This window comes from Ischnura elegans, chromosome 11 (genome assembly GCF_921293095.1).
Source record: "Ischnura elegans chromosome 11, ioIscEleg1.1, whole genome shotgun sequence".
Classification (NCBI taxonomy): domain Eukaryota; kingdom Metazoa; phylum Arthropoda; class Insecta; order Odonata; family Coenagrionidae; genus Ischnura; species Ischnura elegans.
Genome location: NC_060256.1, coordinates 40,896,837 through 40,916,760, shown reverse-complemented (window position 1 = coordinate 40,916,760; position 19,924 = coordinate 40,896,837). Strand labels below are relative to the sequence as shown.

The following is a 19,924-nucleotide window of genomic DNA, read 5'->3' as shown; positions in this document are numbered from 1 at the left end:
CATGGTGCGCATGGAACCATAATGGATGATGGAGGAAATCCGAAATTTCAAACAACATAGCATCAAAATGTTTATCACGTCCGATTTATCAAATCTTGGATGCTTTTATTCCTTGTTTCCTCTTTTTCGGGCCAATGGAATTAAGCATAGCAAAACAATCATAAAATTGAAGAAAGACAATGACTTTGAATAATCTTCTAATCGGAGGTAAAATGTAAAAGTCATATTCGATGACTCATGCATTTTATCATCCACGAAATCTAACATATTCATCTAAATGAGGAAAAACATCGCCTAACTGTTCTCCTTCACCGCGACCCAAGCCATTAGCTGTCATTTCTCAACATCAGTTGCCACTACAGGTTTCCGCTCGGCTAACATTAGTTTTATCATGGTGGTAATGAGCCCGCCATTACCGCCACTTTTAAAGGCTAGATAAGAGCGATCATGCCTTTAAATATGGAAAATACAACCATCCTCTTCATTAAGCTGCCTCAAGAGGCATTATCTATACAAAAAGTTACATTAATATTCTATGAAAGTAAGATGCGTCCTCCACAAATGCAGAAAATATACACTTCTTTTATTATTGTGGTTGTAGTACTTACAACGATTTCAATTGGAAGTCCAGCACAGAAACATTCATCAAAGCTTCAAAGATCGCTTCCTCTAAGATGTAAGTGAATGCTACAGAAATTTAGGTTAATTATAACTTAAAGTAATCTGCGTCCGACTGACCTAGAGTCAAATGGATATATTTAAAATTTTTGGAAAACCTGAATTTGAAAGTGGCTAATTCCCCACGTACAAGCAAAAGAGCATAATTTTTTGCTATAAACTTAGTTCGATTTTTAGGCTTTTGAAAACTGGTAATTGATGGATATATTTACCCTGAGAAATTCTGGTCTTATGGCTAAGTTTGTATTAATACTAATTTATAGGGTCCCCTTTGCTGTGTCTCCCCTTACATCCATTCAACACAGTTAGGTATTGGCTCAAAATTTCATTGAAAATATTTTTGAATCACTGAAAAACCACAGATTCAATTTAATGCTATCTCTTTGAAAATAGAATCGGTCTACCACTGTATCTACCTTTCTGAAAGAAATAATAATACTTCATATATGAAAAGGATTCAAACCTGAAGTGGCCACTCAATGTATGTTCCTACATGTAGGCCTACTGATGTGTACTGATTTATTTGGTGGGTCACATGTGTACCCAAGGCCTTTTGATTAAAATGATAGTGGCTCACCCTCACAGAGGGACAGCAGCATCCGTGCTTTATTTTTATTCATTATTGCATAAAGAGAATATGTACACACATTTGTTACCATAAGCTATTTCCCAAATGCTGATTTTACTGCAGTTCATGGTCAGTGGTTTCTCATAATGTGATGATATATGAAGCACCCTCAGGCATATTTCAACCAACAGTGGTGCTGTGAATAACCAAGTCGTTACAGAAAGAATTGGAATAGTATTGCAGAGCATAAGTTGTTTGGTTAATGATATCTAAAAACCTGGAGAGATACAAGCACTGAAGTGTCAAGGTTTCTAACACCACCATTTTTTAGCCACCAGGGAGATGATTCTTGTTGGCTTCACCTTTAGCAATGGAAGTGACATCTACTGATTCCAAGGTCTACGCTATTTGTATGGCTACAGCTGTTGAATGTTTCAATGGTCATTTTACTAGAGGAACTAATAATGGGGTGGTTTCCTATTTTTTTTAATTGCCTAAATTGAAAGATTATTACTCCTGGAGTATGTATTTCACGCTTTTAGATTTTTAAATGACAATATCCATTTTTTGCGATTTAATGAAAAGGGAAAATTTTCAAGCGCACAAAAATGCGACGGCTAAGTACGAATGCTGGGAAAAGTCCGTGTGATGTCTGGTTGCTACTGTGTGAGGCCACCTGGGTGCGAGGCTATGAATGCCACTACGATGCAGACTGCTTGCTGCCGAGCATGGCGGCAGCATTGAGTACCCTGCTAGATGGTAGGGCTTGGCTTGAATAAGGACTATTAATACCCTATCAAACGAAGGAAACTTTCCGACCATAAGCAATTTTAATAGGTGATTATTAATAGATGCATGATATAAAATTTTTAAGATGCATATTTAAGTTACTGAATATGACATATATGTATGTATGTAACTGAAACTCACCTATACCTTTGCTTCACTGATCATAAATTTTCCTGGAGGTTATATTTTGAAGAAATCAAATTAATGATGGATTATTTAGTACATTAAAATTTTCATTAATTTTCAATATGATTTGCAGTTGGATTTCCTTTTGGTTTGGACCTGGCCGTATCTCAGTGTGGGATCAGGTTTCTCAGATGCCCGGCTAGCTGTGCCATCGATCCTGTACTAATTCACGGCTACTGCTGTGAATGCCCAGGGTTTTATGGTAAGTAAAAACGGCAGCAAAAAACGTACACCTTCTTTAAAACTACGGCAAAATAAATGAAATACAACATCCATTTATCTCTCCAGAGGACCTACCTATACATTGTCCACTGGACATAATATGTCCAATCAGCCCTGAGCCATTATGTTCGGACTTCCACTACCTCTTGGATTGTTGCTGTTGATATCCAGTTCTTAAGATACCACAAAAAGGAAATCATTCATATTCAGAATGGCACCCTCCAACAATTTAACTCGTTGCTTACTATGTATCCATATATGTATATTAAATGACATGTTTTATTGGTACATAACTATAAATTTATAATGTAAATATGAACCTAATAAAATGGATTATCACGACTCATAACTATTGTCAGTGATTGACAACAAACATATGAATAAGTGTAAAAAGCCGCATTATCACATGATTCCTTTTTTTCATATAAACTTATTACCACAGCACCGATGTCCTCGTCCTTTTTCTTATATATGTTCCTATCCCTTTCTTTCCTTACCTGTGAATTTATTTTTATATTTAATAAAATACATATTCTAAAAGTTAAGTAATTATTTGGGTTAAATATCAAGTAAATAGCTCAGATAACTAAACTTAATGTTAACTTAATACTCTTCGAGAAATGGATATATGCTTGAGAAGCAAAGAAATTTTAGATTCATGAACTTCTCCCCTCATACCAAACCAGACCATCATCTGTCTGTTTTAATCTAGTCATAATGGCTCTTCTTTAAAATATTCCCCACTAAATTCTGCACTACCTATATTTTGAGAGAAAAACCTTTTAGAAATATGTGAGTAGTAATTTTGATCTCGAGTCGAGTCGTAACTGCTTGCAATGTAAAGAGTAGAGTCGTACAAACTGTGTTCATTTCTGAACTAGGTAATACAAAAATGTATCCCCCAACACAGAGGCTTAACTAGGAATATGCTTTGGGATTGGGGGGCCTCAGAGTAGTGTCTCAACATCGCAGGGCATTCACACCCACCCTGACTCCTTGTCACTAGCCAGTATTCAGCGACTTGTCTCACTGCTACAGTATCAATAAATGATCTTTAACTTAAGCAGATGCAGTTATTATTCATCAAAACTAGACAATAGTTTTAAATATTATTTTAATTTCTCTGAGGCTTTGGGGGGAGGTCTATCCCTCTTCATATACCACTGCCCCGACATATTGTCATTTTCCTACTAGTGCATTTTCTATTCTGGACAATTGGCCAGATGAAAAATGCCAAAGTTGATGAGGATGTCTCTTGGATAGTTCCAATATTGCAATTAAAATTAATGACTCTCTAGTAATTTGTTGACTGTGTAATTTAACAATATATCCTAACTTCTAGGAAGGGCCCAGGGCAAACATTTGCATAATTATAATAACTATTAATCATGTAAGTTTGCTAATTAATATGTATGGCCATAGGACACTACCCTTATTAGCATCTTTTTCAATCAACTGCTGATTAATCAGCATGTGTTTGCTCAGCAAATGAGGGCATATGTTAGCTCTAGGGCCAGTAGAGAGTTTAAATGTATTTAAAGAAGAATTGCACTTGGTGGTTGTTTTTTCAGTGCATTTAATGAAGAAATCCTAAATCAAAGAAGCCAACACCCCCAGTATGCCTACAGAAGGCCTAAGCACTTCCCTCATTGTTCTACCCACATTTGCTTACACTAAATCAAGGTTCAGAAGATCTAAGGCTGTTAAGGCTTGGCCTATCATGAGGTCCAACAGCACATTGTTCATCCACAGAGATAATAGGCTTAGGCCTGCGATCATTCACCTTCCAAATATTTGTCCACTTTCTTTTTCACAGTTTGTTGTTTTAATTGGTTAACTCCATCAAAATCCAACACATACTTCATTCAAATTTAATCAAGGCCTTGACGAAAGAAAGCCAATATGCGATAATCTATGAGCAAAAGGAAGCCGATAAAAGTCCAAACACTTGAAGCAAAGCAAGTCCAGCCCTCCCTGCCAACTCCTGACGAAAAATAGGCATTGGCATGAATGCACAAAGCTTATGGCCCTATTTCAGATACCAACGTTGCAAAATTGACTCATCTGTCATTATTGTAGTCAAATGGATTACAAATATGATAAGATGAGGCAGCTGAATTTAGACAAAAGGAGCCCTTTCGGCAAGAATGGATACTATCGCTGGGTGTCACTGAGGGGGCGTAATAAGAGTGAGAAACAGAGCTTGTGTAAAGCAAACTGAAACTCTCTGGCCAAGCAAAATAAACTTATTTATTGATTTAACAAAAAACCTTACATGAGTTTGATGATAGATATTCCTATCAATAGTTTTCTGAAACAATATTGGCCTCAACAGCTCTGTTGTGTTATATGGGTTCCACAAGATATCTTCAAGTATCAAAAGTAAGTACCACAATATAGTAATAGCACATTCACTTAAAGAAATTAAGTGCAGCAGGATTGGACTTGGTGCCAAACTTCATTCCTTCAATGTTAGATGCTTGGCCAAATATTAGTCACAACCTCACCCTGAAAATTACAGCAATTTCATGAAAGGCTTAGCTTAAATCACAGATCTAATAGGTTTATGTCAGCTAGCATTGTACACCTTGGGCTAGAAGCCTTGTTAATCCATTTTCAAAAAGAAATTATTAACCATTTGAAAAAGAGGAATACTATGAACTCATTTAATACATTTGCAATTCTTGAAGGGTGGATTGAATACACAATGCTTTCAAAGCCTAATTACAAAAAGGGTAGGTCTAGTAAGAAAAAAAACTGTTAATCAATGCTGAAGCGTCATTTATTGTCACTAGAAGTCTCTTGCGATGAGATTCATTCTGTCATTTAAGTATGCATTTCATACTTCATAAAATACTGGCATGAGTTACTTTACTCTGTTTTGTCACTTGGAACGTAAGTTAAAACCAATGCACCATGTGATGGCAATGGTACTGCACTGGATTTGAGCTTTGCCCTGGAAAAAGAACAATTGCAAGTCATTAGAAAATGCCATTATGCCATCTTACACAAGTCTTGCTTTTACTTTTACCATGACTGCCAGAGTTAAAACAATCGACACTTTGATTTACAATTTAGCATTATTTTAGGTCTATATTATAGTTGATCAACCAATTAAGAATTCTATGATACAAAATAATCAGCATTTAAAAAATAAGTGGCACAAAATAATTAATAAAATCAACTGATTTGGGCGTTACTTGGTGGAACGATGAAATATTCATGGTGAAGCAAGTTGAAGTTAGTCTTGATAATGACGGTGTAAATGTTGAAACTAGTAGACAACTTAAATAAATTCTGTGGAATAGTACTGTGTTTCTGCTTCACCATGAACAAAATAATTAATTAAGAGCAAGCTAAATGGATGATACAATGAAAGACTATACAGGTTAATCCATCAGTGCCCAAAGTTTTTTTTAAATTCACACATATTTCACTTTAAAAAAATATGATACGTATGAACTTAACACAAAGAACACACTTCAACCTGACTGAATAATAGAGGAAACCTTCTACTAAGTATGTGCACCGAAATTTACGCTAAAATTCACATATTAAATGCATTGCCGGAGTATTGGCTAAGCACTGCACTGGGTACCATATGGCACCCGTGGGCGTTGACGGGTTAAATGCCATTTTAAGTTAATTAATAAAATATTCAATTAAGATAATTACTAATATCTCATCCCACATTAGTAATATGCAACAAAAAATATTTAACACAAGACTTGACCCTCTCAATATACAAAGGTGTGCTAATAAATAATAACTCATACAAAAACTCCAATCCTAGCAAATACTATATTATTAACTATTACAATGATTATAGCACAGGAATTAAAAAAAAAGAATTGTCCCAATAAAATTTTTGATACAAATTTTTCTAGATATGATACCTTATCGTTAACATGAATAGGTATATGATACTTACTTCACTTGAACAGCACTATCGCTGAACCCTACACTTCGTATAAGAACTGTTACATCTTCAGGAACATCCTTGAAAATTGACACGCTTACTGTCAAGTCAAGGTCTCCCATATTGAACAGTACTAGATAGCCTGGACTACCACTCTTCACCCTGAAACAAAGATGTATTATGAAACACTTTAGTATCCCCTGATATTAACTTTAACTATTGCATTAATGCTTTCACTGTCAACCCATTTCAGATGAGATGCGCAAAGATTGTCAAGGTTATTTTCAAGAATTGGCAAGTATTCAGCTTTAAAATTATTTCAACTACATACTTAATTTTATTTAATACATCCAGATTTTTTCTCAATTCTTAATACCTATTTAGAGCTTAGAATAATAGACGGATTATGGGGAATGACTTTAATTTTCACGAATAAAAATAATAGCAAAGTAATTATTATGCATGGAAAAATTTAAAATTCTCTGTTTATTCCATGCTAGCTGACCCAGCAAACTTCATACCACCTAATAATCACTGAATTGTTCTGTTACACCATTTATTAATCAACAGCGGCTGTACTGATTTTAATAATTTTTAACTTACTGTAATAAAATAATAAAAAATTAAATAAAAATACAAAAATAAGTATTATAATGGCTTGTTATAAAGATATTTTTCTTTATTCAAAATACACTGCGGATGTAGATCAAGGCATGCATATGCAGATTATTTCAATGAATTTTCTAATTTGATGTTTCAACTTAGAAAATTTAAGCATTGTGGTCTTATAAAGCAGCTAATTAAGTCAAACCTGTTCTTAGGGAAAGATTACATCATGCTAGACAGATGCTTGACTGACGCTCAAAATCTTGTGAATATAGCCCCTTGGGAGAAGCATTAACATGCCGTGAGTTGTGGGACGCTAGCTATAACTTGGTTTGCAAAAAAGCACTGCGTAAACGCGCTCCTGTCTACCCTACACATTCGAGTTTATTCTCTTGAGTCAAGTACCTTTTGATATACAACAGTTTTTGTTTTGTTATCAGGTGCAAGAACAAATAAAAAGGACGGTTTACCAACTCGTGAACATCCCACACATATTTGTCCATGAGAAAAACATAGATTTTCTAGATTCAGACAATAAACAATCACCTTGTTATTTGTTAATCGTTATCGCGAATGCAACATGCATTGGAAATTGAATTCACTAAAACACAAAGGGCAAATTGGTTGGGATCATGGAATGAGAATTTCTTTGAATTGTCTTTTGATTATAGTTGAGTGATTTTTGCACTACTGTAAATCCATAACCACGGTATTAGCACTGCAGGGGGAAGCATCTCACTACTTTACTACGGGATCATCAAATGCACGACAGCAATATTTGCTTAAACTGGTTTCCTGCTATCATTGCCAAAGTTTGAAACCCCATCACAACTTTGTTCGTTATGCCCCACCAACTTGGTCAAACCAATACCAAATAATATTCAAGCTAACATGTCTAAACAAGCATTCATCATCAGTGACTTTCAAAACAACTGTCTGTGGTCTAAAATATCACATTCAAAAAATTAACCAAGAAGCTAGATTTTCATATTGCCTGATGGCATGCCATTCCTTACAGATGTCCCATTTGACACAGTTACAGGAATTAATGTATGCCACAGGGATCTGATACTTATGTGTAAAAGCAACCCAAATAAGAGAAACCATGCAAAGAATGAAAACAGTTTAAAATTGTATATATAATAAATATTGGCTTACCAAACCCTTGAGTGCATATAATAATAAAAAATAGAGTAATTAGAGGACATTGAAAATCAGGAAAGGCATAAACTACCATTTAAATATCATCTAAAATTCTAAGTCAGAAATAATTATTATCTTATTCCCACACTTTATCTAAGTTAGCTAACAGGGAGACCCAGAATTCACTTACTAAGAGGTATTGGCCCTTAATAATTTTCTAATATCCCTCTTTGAGTAGAGCATAATATCATGGTTGAAAACAAGTTATTTCCCAGCAATATTTTGAATGATGCAGAAGGAGAACGAAAATTCACTAAATATGAACAGTATAAGCAAGGGATGTGCGAGTACTCAACAATTTGAGTACTCACTGGCCTCAAGCAGAAATGGCCATCTGACTGCCTAGAAAGCAACAAAGCAAATCTATACACTCTCCTCAAGTTCTAGTACCTGGGCCTGATTAAGGTAGCCCCTAGAAAACAATTCACAGAGAGGCAATCATAAGGTCAGGGAATTTTGAATTTCTGGAAAAGCCACAGCAAAGTTTCTAGTATATTTCCTGGTCCAGAAATTACCATAGTTCATACAGCTCGACTCACACATCCACATTAACACACTGACCACCATGCTGGTCATAGTGAGCGGCAATAAAACTTCCTGCCTTGCCATACTAGTCATAGCGACCAGCCACAAAGCCAGTGAATCCGAGGGTATTTCTTACACCGAGGGTTACCAGGAGAGATTGTTTTGGCATTGAACGTGACTGAAGGGGTCACTATGACCGAATTACTTCAAAATAGAGTGAAATTCATTTTAGATTCATTCTAATCTATTGATATCTCTACTTGACACAAATAATAACATCTAACTGATGAAAAAAAACAGCGATGGCATCACAGGAAACACCGTATTTCTCGTAATATAGTCCCCCCCTTAATCTTGAGGCTTGAGTTTCAGGAAAAAATTAAAAAATGGGTTTGAATATAGTTCCTCCTCTATTTTTACCATGGACTTTTTTGGAAAAAGGGGGGACTATATTCAGACAAATACAGTATGCACTAAAAGGCCATGGTGGTCAATGTGTTAAAAGCACCTTGTTATGAGTGCTCATAAAAACTTCATTCAAATCAGCATCATCATAAACCACAGATCGAAGAGAAGAATTTGTTTTTAACAACTACACTAATTTAACAGTAGTGGTATGAATATATTGATTCCTTAGAAAGTATGATTATATTTCTGAATTGAACTAACAAAAGAGCTAGGTTAGGCACTTGTTCCTGAAAACTCCAGGAAGGAAACAACCTATAGTACAACCAAAACAAGATTGACTCGTAATAATGAAAATGCAAATGTAAGCACTCATCACAATCTTCTGAATTAATAACGGTTTCCCAAATAAGAAAAAAATGAATAAACAAAAACAAGAACTTGCTTCAGCAAGATCATTGCTCATCATAAAGAATTTCTGTAGCACTATCTCCATTATCGTAAACTTCTAAATTATTCCATATCACTTACTGATATTTAAATAGAAGAAGCACCAATAAGTCATATATTTACCTGCTATAAGCCAGAACTGTTTCATTGATAACATGCATGGTCAAGCTACCATACATAATTGAAGGGGACTTCCTTGATTCAATGAGAGCTTTGAATACTTTGTAATGGCTTTCAGGAGCACTCAGCTGCCTCTCTACATTTAGAGTTGCATAAGAATCAGATACTGCAAAATCCAATGCAGATGCCTCTGAAAATCCTGCAATATAAATACAAAAAATGATAAGACTGATAAATGAATTATTGCACAACATCTTTTATCATTCCTGGTTACGATTCTACTGAATCAAAGCCATTACCAGTTCAACTTTATTTATTTTTATTACCATTACCAGTTCAACCAAATTTTAAGGCAGCAATAATAACCAATATCTGTTATTTCTAATTAATCCATGATGTAACCAAGTACTTTTAGAATTAATAATGAATGTATACAGGATTATCGTATGTTTTCAGCAACATTTTAATGTTTCACTGCAGTCCTCAGTCAAATGTAACTTCATTCCACTAGTGAACATAAGCATGACAATTGACAAAGCATATTAATGCTCATTACACCTTAACACCAAGACATCCTAGAACCATTTTTACTTACATTTATTGAATTTTTAAGTTCAATTAAGACATAAATTGCTACACCAATCAATAAAGCAATTTACAACATTTCATCAACTATACTGCCTTTTTTTACTTTACAAATCGACCTAGCAGCTGAGTTTGATTTTCCATTAGACAACAGAGGTACCAACCCTCAACCCTCCTAACTCAATCCCCCCAAATCTGGTGACTAAAACTCACAAAAAGAGAGAACTCTGATCATCCCCAATAACTTGTTAATTGCACTGGGAAAGCCCCGCGTAGTAGTATCAAATCTTGACTGAATCTCGAGGACTTCTAACAGGTACCGTTGCACCTACACCTTTATTGATTTACGTTTTGTGCTTACCTCATGTTAAACTTGCCTACCACTAGTAGACAGGGAACAGGAGCACCAAGGCTATGGTATTAATTGTCACACATTCAACCATAGCCTGAGCCCACCACTGCTGGAACCAGTTGGGCAATAGGTATGTCTAGGCCATTAACTGGTTTAGGGAAGCCCAATATTGAAGATATGGGGAAAAGAAAAATTGTGAAGAATGTCCAAAGAATAATTTTAAACCGCATGATTGGTATGCAAAAATATCTAAATTAACAAGAACAAAACCCTACCTCAACGGAGGTCACTGAGCATTACGAGAGGTTAATTAGAATATTTCCATAATTAAAGAGGAAAGTGAAGTCAAAAAGGATGAAATTGGAGCTTCAACTTTAAGATCCGAATTAGATGCTGCAATAGAAAACCTATGGAAGAATAAAGCATCTGGAATTGAAAATATTCTGATATACGTAAATGCTTATTAAAAATGCAGGGGAAAAGATATTAGCTAAGCTCTACAAAACCATGAGCGACTTGGAGGATGAGAAAAAGAAGTGTAAAGATTTTAGGGCCACAGGCCTAACGACTCATGCATCTATGATATTAACAAATCATCTACAGGAGAACACAGAGAAAGCTGAGGAGTTCCTGAATGAATACCAATTAGGAGTTAGGAAAAACAAGCACATAAGGGCAGCCATATTTCTAAATTCTAAATATTGCTACATGGATCACTATAATTTTTTCAAAACACTGATTTGTACTAAGATCACACTCAATAATGACATGGTCATGAATCATGTTAAAAAAGAGAAAGAAATATTTCAATACTAACCTCCATTTGTGGAGTTACTCCATGGCATTGCAACATTTGCATCACCCTCTATTCCCAGTTCATCTCCATATTGGGTGATGGGTGTCCCAGGCAGCAACATGAACACCATATGCACACCATCAACCATGCTTGGTGAGACCCTTGAAGCTAGTCTCGAAACGTCTGCACTGCCCAGCTAAAACATTTGCAATGGAATACAAAAGCTTTTATTAACAACAAGTGCACTTCAACCCAATTTGTAGCAACTCAGGGTGGTGTTTGACTAGTTCTGGACCAATTTTTGTGCATAAGGTAATGAGAAGAAAAACATTTTTTTTATTTGAGTCATTAGTAAACATACAGTAAACTCTCGTTATTACGAAGTTCACGGGACTGAAAAACCAGAGGTTAATAATAACGAACTTCGTAAGAGCGTTTCTTTCAGATTGCAAAAGAAATACCCTACCAAAATTCATTGTCTCCTTAATCTCCCGTACTTATACTTGCACTCCAGAATAGCTTCAAGTTAATATATACATGATTAAATCATGAACATACTCAGTAAGTCTTCGACATACGAACAAAATGCGTTCCGAGAGCTTGGCTGATACACCTATGCATGGCATTGAAAAGTGTGGTTATCCTACAGAATACAACACAGCATTACAACTTTGTATTAACTCACGATTGTGACGAACTGATCTAGCAGCACGTACGATGCAGATGGAGCCGAATAAAATGCACTGTTTGCGGGCAGGAAGAACAGGCAAAACTCTTTAACAGTTGCTGACTTCACAACTGATTTAACCCACGAAAGGGCGCCCGGGGTGTATATTACCCCATGGTTCTTCTTTATTTAATAAGAATAATTATTAGTATCAATTTAATTCCGTGGACCTATTAAAAGAAGAACAAAGCCTAACTATATCACTCTAAGGAAAGAGAAAAAAAAATTTCTTTGCAGTGTCAACGACAGCCCACGTGCCTTCTAATGTTACATTTTGCCGGGCACCATTCCTGGGTTAATTGACACTGTTCGGACTGTGCCCAAAGTGCAAGTTCCTTTACCCCACACTGTGTCGGATCAGCTGACTCCAAAGGTGCCAAATTTGAAATTTTGGGCATGATTGCATTTTTCAAATGTTTGTATCCCTCGAGTTTGGTAAATTTAAAGTTCGTAAGAAGAGGACGTATTGATTGTAATTTAAGAGCGCTAATGAGTGGGTCACCACGATTCCACAGGAATGAAGTGCATTATATGATGATGTGTGGATACTGAAGTATCACCGACTGAAGAAAGAACTATAATTGACGCTCTTGGGCATAGTGCGCCAGGAGAACTTAAACGTAGCACAGTGATTATGATGTAGCGAAGTGTATATCCACTGTTAGTGTGTTATAAAATGCTGTTGCTTATCCATGGAACTTTATAATATAATTCACTTCATAACCCCCGGGACCTTAACTGAGGTTTTTAGATTCGTAATAATATTTCTTTCACTATAGATTGAATTAGCCTTTTTGTCGGGATCAACATTTTGCTTCGTAAAAACAAGAACTTCGTAATAACGTTGTTCATATTAATGAGAGTCTACTGTACTATTATTACTTAAAATCATCGTTGTACAGCTTCGAGAATGGAGCTGTCAGAAAATGCATGTATTTAACCCTTTTACTGCCCCTGCCGATATATAGGTCCTCGCTGGTTGAGCGAAAACTGCCAGGGGTCAATTTATCGGCCCGACTTATTTGGCTTTTTTTTTCGTGATTGTGGCCTTTTCTACAGCTGTAATTTAAGTAAACCCCCATAATGTATCAATGGTTATAATATAAAAAAATATCTCAAGTATTGTGAAAAAAAATCTAGATGTATTAAATAAAATTAAGAAGCTGAAAAAATTTATAATCTGAAATGTTGCAAATTCCGGAAAATAGCCTAGGCAGTCTTCACACATCCCTCCCGAAATGGGCTGGAGGTAAAAGGGTTAATCAGCATGTAAGTTTCAAGTGAAGGTGCCTTTGCATACTCCCGTTTTAGTGGAGATTTTCTCTGGTGGGCTACACTCAAGATTGAGTAACTGCACTTTTATGTTATGAAGCTTGTAATGTGAGCAATTGAAATATAGGTCAGCAGTTTTCACTATAGAATTTTACATGAATTTTGGTCCAAATTTATCAATAATAGAATAGCAGGCTTCAGAACCATTCATTTTAACATTAAATGAGGCACATTTGGGTACAGCGGAGCATTTCATAATAAACCACAAGTGTCTAACTATATACACTACTAGTGCAGAACTAGATGCCATCATGATATGAAATAGGATCATGAACCCTTCATTATGTTTTTTTTTTGACAAAAAGAGAAAGTTCAACATCCAATTCCCGCTACATTTAAAAACTATTACATAATACAAGGCTTAAAAACTTACATACAAATAGGCTGATTTATAATTTTTATTTATGCATAATTTTTTTGATAGAAAAATTAATTACCAACTGATATTTTTCTGTTTATGAAAATTTGAAATATGGATCTACTGGGGTACCTTATTTTCCACTATGCACTTTATCTTTCTTCAAAACATATTTTGCATTACGTCTAATATCTTCATGCAGGACTCCTAGGCAGATTAAATAATTTTTAGTTACTTAAAAACAGGAACATATGCCAGGATAACTTGAAGCAGCTAAAATACATGTTACATTTTTGTCATTGGTCTTAACTTCAGCACATCAACATGCATTGTGTTGTGGGTGCAGGTATAACTGAAATGCCAATGTAAGAAATGGAAGCTTCCAATGATATTGAAAGAAACCAATCAGTTTTTTTACTGAATTCACTTTTTGCTTGAGATTGCTACTTAACAAATTTATTTTACTTACTAACATAATTTACCTTAAACATTTCCCTCTCTCTCTGATTGATGCAAATATATTTGAAGCAGATTTTTTAGCCTATTAGCTCCTATATGATTGTAATCGAATAACTAGGTATTCTTATTTTGCCCAGCATACATCATGGATCTAAAATTTTTGATAAGAGAACCTGAACTGTTTTAATGCAGGGCTTAGAGCAATATATTAGGTTTTATTACCCAAAGTGAAACAAGACCAAACTTTCAATAAGTTCAAATGGTATTAGAGGATTTTTTTTGCATAACTACTCTTTTCAGTTCAACATGATAGGTAAATAGAGTAACTAATGGAGTGATAGCTAGTTTCTCTCACCTCCCAGTTAGGCCAGGTACCATTGGGAATAGAAAAGAGCCATTCCTCAATCTTTGTACGCAGTGTTTGGGCATCCGTGCTCTGAAGTGTAGATGTAATTCCATTGTAGAATGGGAGATCCACACCATCAGCATCTTCATTATAATACTGAATTAAACTATTACCACTTATATTAGCTGTAACACCCAGCATCCTGAAAAAAATGGAACATAAATTACAGTCAAATTACCACATAGTAATGAGACACAACTTGAGTAATGCAGGAACTTTTTTACTCAATATGTATGCCACAATTTCAAAGGCCTGGGTCTTAAAGGCCATTTCTTAATCGTATACAACAGAGTGCTCAAGGCACTCTGTATGAGAAAATTGTGAAATATTTTTTTTTTATTTTATAATATAAATTGATACAGAAAAACAGTTAAAATATTCTTTGGGTGTGCATTCATGAGTTTGCAATAAACTCTTCATTTTGTATAGTGAGGTGGATGTATCTAGAACAGGGTTCAGGCCAACTTTCAGTTTCAAATTTCCCTAGCTTTTTCTTTATTTCCAGTTAACAGCTCCTAAATTTCAATTTATTTATTTCAACATCAAAGCAGTCATAAATAGGGATTTTATGAAAAATTACAGAAAGGCATACTGAGAAATACAGCAAAGTTGAAGAAATAAATTCTAATACCACTCAGTCGGCACTACCCCACCCCATACACCCAGGATGGCAGCATAACTCCTGCCTCACTGCTCAAACAAAGCAATGATTCGTACAATTAACCATGAGTTTCATATTTTTGCTATGGCTCTGGAGTTTTCCCAAGAATATCACCTAACTGCCCAGATTTACAGTTGAAGTTAGTATGGCACATAGCAAAAATCGAATTACAATGAGCCCTTGGCAAAATAAGATCAAAGGCCAACAATTAACATGATGGAATATTAGGATACAGCAAGGCTATGAAGCCTTAACCACAGCATAAGCTCAACATTTTGCACAGTAGAGCACAACCAATACCTAAATATGAAAGTAAAAGGGTTACCCCTACAACAACTGACGACAGATATGATTTCCTAAAAAAGGTCCTCAGGCAACATTGAATAATTAAAAAGAAGCAAAGACTATCACACACACAAGAAGGAGATCATATGCATTTTAAGTCCTAAGAAGAAAGCTATCTTAGCAGGAAAATTTGTTGAGATACCACTCATATCATTTCCAATCATATTTAGAAGTCCTTACCAATGTGTTAAAAAATTCACATCCACCAGCAAGAATAAATGAGCTAAACCATGTATGCTTAGATTTAAATAGAAATACTAGCTTTAATGGGTCTACTCACCCTGATTCAGTGAGATTCTTCACAAAAACTTTGAATGAAGACAGGAGATCAATGGAGCCTTTATAGTTTCTTGTTTGGTAATGATTGTAGAAGCTGTAGTCAACATGAGTCTCTTTGGAATGTGTATTAAATGTTTCGTCTTTCAACAGAGGGTCTTCAAGAAGGAAGTCAGCTTTATCCAAAATAAATCCATTCACGCCCTTGTCGATCCAGAATTTTAATATATCCTGTGAAGAAATCAAATCATAAACATAGTACGACAAAAATATTAATTAAAAAATAATAATTCACACCCCTAATTATTTTTTTAAAGAACAATATGAAACCTTTCGTCAAGAAGCACAACCTGAAATCAACTATGAATTCGGATACACAAACCCAGCCTTTATCACGCATTTAGAGGTGATTTGACTTTATAATGGAGACTGATAAATCAAATAATTACTAAACTAGAATATATATTTACATACATACTGGATTAAAGTAAAATGGTAATAATCCATTGAAAAATAAACACACCTTAAATTCACGGATGATATTTTCATTGTGGAAGTTCAAATCTGGCTGCTCAGTTCCAAATTGGTGAAGATAAAATTGTCCTCTCTGAGAGTTAAACTCCCATGCAGAGCCTCCATTCACACTAACCTATAGGAAAGTAAGGAAAACTAATTGATCAGAAAACATATAACTGATATTGCCGGAAGAATTCATTTCACAGGTTATCTTCTCTAAGCTCACTAATTCAAATCAAAGGCCTTCCTGAGACAACTTTCATTAATTTGAATATAATAGTAACCATAAAAACAGCTTTCAGTTCAATATTACCGTAATTTAGTGCACCTAATGATATATTACAATAATCCATTGACAAAACACAAACAGTCATAAGCCATATGATATCAAAGGCTCAGACTGCAGCCAAATTTTGGCGTGATAGTAAATAAACGAGCATCACATTTTGAACCTTGTATCACATTGATAGGGCTTATAATATGACACTCTTTAAGGATTCTGAGGCCACAAAATACTCTTTCTCACTTAAACTGAGCTTTCGATCATAAAACCAGGATCTTTGAAAAACTTTTCGTTTTATTAAAATTACTGGAGTCAGTATTAGGTTCATCACATAGATAGCAACAAGGAACTGATGGGAGTATTCTTGACTATAATGTATAGTTGATAAAAGCAATGGATGATATAATATATCATTAATTAAACCAATTTTAGGTAACTGTGATAATGGCCAAAGCAAGATGGCTCAAAACGCATTCAGTCTCATGACACTAAAGATTCATTTCCTCGACAAGGCAATGAGTGTGGCACAAATAGATCATTTGGAAAGAAAGATGATGCAACACTGATACATACCACATGCATTCGCCAGTATGATAGGAAGGTATTAAATATTCTTTCAATTATTTACCACGATACAAATAACTTCCATTACTAAGTGAATTAGTGAAATTGAAAAAAAATGACAATATGCCATAAAAATTACCCAGTTGTTCGGTGGCAATGCATGGCCCTCAGTGTCTGTTCCACTTTTATCAGCCCATACATAGTAGTCGGTGTAGGGATCTTCCCTGGCCAAAGATTTTTGAAACCATGGGTGCCTGATTCCAGAATGGTTCGGCACAAACCGGATAGCCACATTGATTCCTAAAAAAATAACAGGAAAAGTTAGCATGATAAAAACAAGATTAGAAGCTCACTGTACCATTAAATCTTACCTTTCTCCTTCAATTCTGAGGTCAAGGACACAAAATCTTCCATGGTACCTAAAGCTGGATCGATGTCTATGAAATTTTCAGTGTGATCTGGTAAGGCTGCACTCCCTGTCATAATAGGCGAGAGTATGATTCCCTGGATACCCATATCGATGAAATAATCGAGCTTTTCTTTGATACCTGAAATAAGGAGATCCCATAGTTAATTAATAATAAATATTACATCGAATTTCAGGCCAAATTGTAGCTTATATTGGTGTCCCCCTTTGTTAATACATGATGAAAGGTAAACAGGAAGTCATTTTACCTTTCAAATCTCCTTTTCCATCTTGACTTTCACTTCCATCCTTAAATGTTGGCACGTTGACTTGGTATAGTGGACTCTCCTCCCACCAAGTCTTGGGGGCAGGTGCAGCACATTTAGGGGCCATAACTATAATAGCTATTGCCACAGCCAGCATTGCGGCCCAGAGTAGCCAAAATAAAACGAAAAGAAACCAGCGAAGTTTAATCCAAAATGGATCATTAGCAAACTTCATCAACTCTTCTTTTCCCATTCCGGTGAATGCCAATTTCACAGCTTCAATGCTGATATTTGCATCTCCATTATTTTGAGCGTCTCCCGCAGCAGAGATAAACTTCACCTCGGTAGCAACACCATCTTCACCTGCCAGGAGCTTACCCCCTTCTGGAGAATGCTTTTCCTCAGGTTCTCCTCCCTTATGTGCTACCATGTTGCTGGTCGCAGTTTCTTCGGGCAAATGATTGTACTTGCCAGAGTCAGAGAGCTCGGTGGCATCTGCCTCTTTCGAATTAACTTTATCTCCATCCATTATCACTATAACGCTAACCAGCGGATAACGACGAGCGATAATACACTAACACAACATTAGCTAGAAGACCTTCAACCTATCACGGGAACACGAGCGAAGCCGAGAATCCACAGGAATCAATATGTGAAATGCAGCATCCGGCGGCGCGTGACGTTATGGCTGTTACGTTGATAGTGCAAAACCCCTCTTTCATTCTGTGCCTAAAATTAAGTAGCTACTGTGACGGATCACTATACTTTGTTGCTGAAACACATCAAGATGTTCATAAAAAATTTAATAAATAAATTTTGGATATTTTTAGGCTATAATGAGAAATTTAATAAATTAATCAAGCGCGGTAACCATCCCCGAAATTCGAAACGTGTTTCTGACCGTTATAAATGATTTATAAATATTCAATACGCTCTTCAGTTTTAAAATTACCGCTCAACCTATATTTGCCTTTATTTGTGTATTGATAAAAATGTATAGAGCTATAAAAGTTCAAAAAATTACATTGCGGGCAAGAAAAACTAAAAACATGAGCATAAAAACGTTAACTAAGCTAAGAACCATCAACATTGAAACAGCAATTTGTATATATGTACTCTAGATGTTTTAAAACAAATTACATGCTTTCCTTTTAGCTCAGTTGTAGAATAATCTCTTCTAATTTTTACTTTAGTGCCACTAACATTTTCATTCCTTTTCAAACGTGTTTCTATCCAATTTATCGCCAACTTTCCGCTTCATTCATCTCCTTCCGGCGGAAGCTTGATTTTGACAATTTATGTATATATGTTTAATCAGTTTAAATGAAATTTTCTTAAACTTTGCATACGATTAAATTATTTTTTATTACGATAAAAGTAAAATTAGCTCCACATATATATTTTGCGCCCTCCCCCCCCCCCCTTGAGTTTTTTTTATGTATCCGCTACTCATGGTGTTTCTGCGTATATCAGCAGATCTAACCTAAAAGGAGATCCTTTCAATATCATACAACAGCTTTAGAAATTTATTTCCACCATAAAATAAAAAATAATATTTAGTACTAGATAAACGTTCAGTACCACAATTCATCCCACGATTTGCGATATGCTTGAAAACTTTTCAGCGCTAACGTAAATAGAACGCATTTACTGTTTAACGGAAAATGAGAAATTTTCCAGTGGACTTAAGCCCACTTCTAATCGTGGTTTCAGCAGCGATGTATGCGGTTAAATGCTCACAGAGAGGGCACCGAGGAGATTCTAAACCAACATTTTCCCAGTATTTTCAATTACTTACTACACGGAAAAAAAAGATTTGATTAAAACTATCGAACTGGTGTGATAGGGACTATTTTTGTTAAATATACTTAAACTTTGATGCAAATTACTAAGCACTTGATTTATTTTACCAAACGCTAGC

At 35.3% G+C, this 19,924-nt stretch overlaps 2 protein-coding genes across 3 annotated transcripts; one reads left to right on the top strand and one right to left on the bottom strand.

The window, feature by feature from the left end:
* Positions 1-116: 116 nt before the first annotated feature.
* LOC124168481 lies at positions 117-2,776 on the top strand. Its single transcript, XM_046546761.1, has 3 exons — positions 117-676; positions 2,295-2,423; positions 2,510-2,776. Exons 1-3 carry the CDS (start codon positions 448-450, stop codon positions 2,605-2,607), a joined length of 456 nt encoding a protein of 151 aa, XP_046402717.1. The 5' UTR covers positions 117-447; the 3' UTR covers positions 2,608-2,776.
* Positions 2,777-5,207: 2,431 nt separating this feature from the next.
* Positions 5,208-18,674, bottom strand: LOC124167684 (maltase 2-like). Of its 2 annotated transcripts, XM_046545668.1 has the most exons (11): positions 18,007-18,674; positions 17,703-17,879; positions 17,471-17,631; positions 16,492-16,617; positions 15,973-16,199; positions 14,636-14,828; positions 11,426-11,600; positions 9,675-9,870; positions 8,127-8,132; positions 6,375-6,524; positions 5,208-5,399 (listed from the first exon to the last, which is right to left on the bottom strand). In XM_046545668.1, the coding sequence occupies exons 1-11, from the start codon at positions 18,530-18,532 to the stop codon at positions 5,315-5,317; spliced, it is 2,022 nt and encodes a 673-aa protein (XP_046401624.1). In that variant the 5' UTR covers positions 18,533-18,674; the 3' UTR covers positions 5,208-5,314. The 2 variants fall into 2 exon arrangements, with proteins under 2 accessions (XP_046401624.1, XP_046401625.1); XM_046545669.1 differs by lacking the exon at positions 8,127-8,132 and having other exon boundaries at positions 18,007-18,672.
* Positions 18,675-19,924: the final 1,250 nt, after the last annotated feature.

Coding starts and splice junctions, on each gene's coding strand:
- LOC124168481 (XM_046546761.1), top strand. CDS start 448: ATGCCTTTAAATATGGAAAATACAACCATCCTCTTCATTAAGCTGCCT. Junction 677..2,294: donor AAGATCGCTTCCTCTAAGAT/GTAAGTGAATGC, acceptor TATGATTTGCAG/TTGGATTTCCTTTTGGTTTG. Junction 2,424..2,509: donor TGAATGCCCAGGGTTTTATG/GTAAGTAAAAAC, acceptor TTATCTCTCCAG/AGGACCTACCTATACATTGT.
- LOC124167684 (XM_046545668.1), bottom strand. CDS start 18,532: ATGGATGGAGATAAAGTTAATTCGAAAGAGGCAGATGCCACCGAGCTC. Junction 16,618..17,470: donor CATTGCCACCGAACAACTGG/GTAATTTTTATG, acceptor ACTTTCCTATAG/GTTAGTGTGAATGGAGGCTC. Junction 5,400..6,374: donor GATAGTGCTGTTCAAGTGAA/GTAAGTATCATA, acceptor TTCTTTTTCCAG/GGCAAAGCTCAAATCCAGTG.